At 29.0% G+C, this 2,372-nt stretch overlaps 1 protein-coding gene across 1 annotated transcript; it reads right to left on the minus strand.

Moving 5' to 3' along the window:
* Window positions 1-285: 285 nt before the first annotated feature.
* LOC119662061 (putative nuclease HARBI1) lies at window positions 286-2,061 on the minus strand. Its single transcript, XM_038071605.1, has 3 exons — window positions 1,389-2,061; window positions 959-1,326; window positions 286-863 (listed from the first exon to the last, which is right to left on the minus strand). Exons 1-3 carry the CDS (start codon window positions 1,694-1,696, stop codon window positions 286-288), a joined length of 1,254 nt encoding a protein of 417 aa, XP_037927533.1. The 5' UTR covers window positions 1,697-2,061.
* Between the last annotated feature and the right edge of the window lie 311 nt (window positions 2,062-2,372).

The following is a 2,372-nucleotide window of genomic DNA, read 5'->3' on the forward strand; positions in this document are numbered from 1 at the left end:
ATTTATTTATTTTTATAGTCTATTTATTTATTTATATTTATTTTTATTAACTTTTATATTTTATATAAATTATGTCGAGTTTTACTTAATATTTTAATATAAAAACAATTTTATTAATTTTAAGAAAAAATATTTTAATGTGATAATAATAATGTAATATTTTAATATAAAAACGATTTTATTAATTTTAAGAAAAAATATTTTAATGTGATAATAATAATGTTATATGTAAGTGGCTTTTTAAACACATTAATAAAAAAAATTATATAAATATAGTATTTTCTTTCAATTAATATGATTTTGAAAAGGAATTGCACCTTCATTAACAAAATAATTAGCTAGGTACATTCTCAAATTGTATGCATTATCTGGACCACGACGTACAAAAGACGTTACGGAAGGCAATGGTCCTCCAACAGATATTAATTCGTTATGCCATTCTCCTCTAACTACAGAATTATTTTCCATTTCAATGTCTGTAAAATTTTCCGGACAGTACCATCGCTTTGTATCATGCAGCATAATGAAATTGTGAAGCACCAAACATGCCAATACAATTTTTTCTGCATTTTCTGGACTAAACTCCATTGTTGTTCTCATTACTCTCCACCGTGCTGTTAAAATTCCAAAAGCATTTTCAATCACTCGACGTGACCGAGATAATCTGTAGTTAAATACTTTTTGTATTCTATTTGTAACATTTCCTCGAAATGGTTTCATTAGATTATTCTTTAGTGGAAAAGCGCAATCAGCGACGAAGTAATGAGGGAATGGTTGCGAAGTTAATGGTAAAGGAATACTGCGAGGCAACGGTAATTTGTTTTCAGCCAAGTCTTTACCAAATCTTGTTACTCGAAATATTCCTACAAATTAACAATCATTATTATATTATTATATCATTATTATTATATTATTATTATATTAACAATACATTATTATACAAACTAAATATAACTACCTCCATCACTCTGACTACCATATGCTCCCAAGCTTGCCGAAGTGAAAGTGTATTTAGCATCACAAGCTGCTATTAGTACGATGCTAAAAAATTTTTTATAATTAAAAAATTGGGAACCTGATCCCCGAGGACATTTAATAGCAACATGCTTGCCATCAATTGCACCAACACAATTTGGAATGTTCCATGTTTGCCAAAAATCTGATGCAATATGCCGATATTGCTCTTCTGTAGGTTCACTTAAATATATTGGTGATAGTAGTTGCCAAATAATATCACACATTTCCAACACGGTGTTTCTAACTGTAGTTCTTCCCAATTTATAGCTCCATGCTAAACTCTGTAAAGGGACGCCATGTGCCAAATACCTTTAAAAAATGTTCGTGTTATTTTTACTAAAATTACTAATAAAACAGTACATGTAACTTACAAAAGAGTAAGTGATAAACGTTCATCAGCGTTTATTTGCTGTCCAAATTTTGTCGCAGAAGGAGCTATTAACTTCAATAACAGAGTATATATTTCTTTAGACATCCGTGTATGACGAAAAAATTGTTCGTTATCTTTTTCTTTTATGGCTAAAAACGTTTTCCGGTAATAACCATGTAGAGCACGATCCACATTAATAGGACGAACTCGCCACCTTCTATTGCGCATTTGATTTCTCATGCTGTACAAGCGCAATATGTTTAGAAACAAATTACAAGCTTGTACAGTCAATTCATTTTGATTATACATATTTGTTAATAATTTACTTAAACTATTGTTAATTATTTCACTTTCAACAAAAATAACACAGAATTTCACTACACTTGCGGACACTCAACTACCGACTGAAACTTTTGAAAATATTTCATTTGCATGTTCCAATGTAAACAAAATCAGCTGTTTGCTTACCGTCTAACACCGCCTTAACTTAAAGCGAAATTTTCATTTCGTTTCTTCTTAACATCTTACGTTAACTACCGTCTAACTCCACCTTTAAGTTACTCTTAAGAAAAATTATATGGGAAATGAGTGCAACAGGGAGCATAATTTTGGTTCTCTGTTTTGATTTCTTGACAAAAAATTTGATTGCACTTCGCTATATTTATAAAAAAATTACCGCGCAATCGATTGTAAAAAATGTAGTAAAACTAATTTGCGCCCAATATTAGAAAAAGTATAGAGCAAAAATAATTAAAGTGATTTAATTATAAATTTTTTTGAAATAATAATAAAGTAAGTAAATAATAATAATTATGATTTAAAAATACTAGTGTATATAATTAATAAATTAATGTTTTGTAGATGGTGAGACAATGTGTTAGAGGCTGTGCCGTTTACAATACGTTATACAAATTTCCAGCAACCGGTGATGAAGGAATGCAATTGTTACTATAATCTGTGAAATATTTGAAATATGAAATATTTC

This window comes from Teleopsis dalmanni, chromosome 1, assembly GCF_002237135.1.
Source record: "Teleopsis dalmanni isolate 2A chromosome 1, ASM223713v2, whole genome shotgun sequence".
Classification (NCBI taxonomy): Eukaryota; Metazoa; Arthropoda; class Insecta; order Diptera; family Diopsidae; genus Teleopsis; species Teleopsis dalmanni.

Excerpts from the sequence above, each read along its gene's own strand:
- LOC119662061 (XM_038071605.1), bottom strand. The coding sequence starts at position 1,696 with ATGTATAATCAAAATGAATTGACTGTACAAGCTTGTAATTTGTTTCTA. Across the intron at positions 1,327-1,388 it reads CGTTTATCACTTACTCTTTT|GTATTTGGCACATGGCGTCC; the intron begins GTAAGTTACATG and ends CATTTTTTAAAG. Across the intron at positions 864-958 it reads TGGTAGTCAGAGTGATGGAG|GAATATTTCGAGTAACAAGA; the intron begins GTAGTTATATTT and ends GTTAATTTGTAG.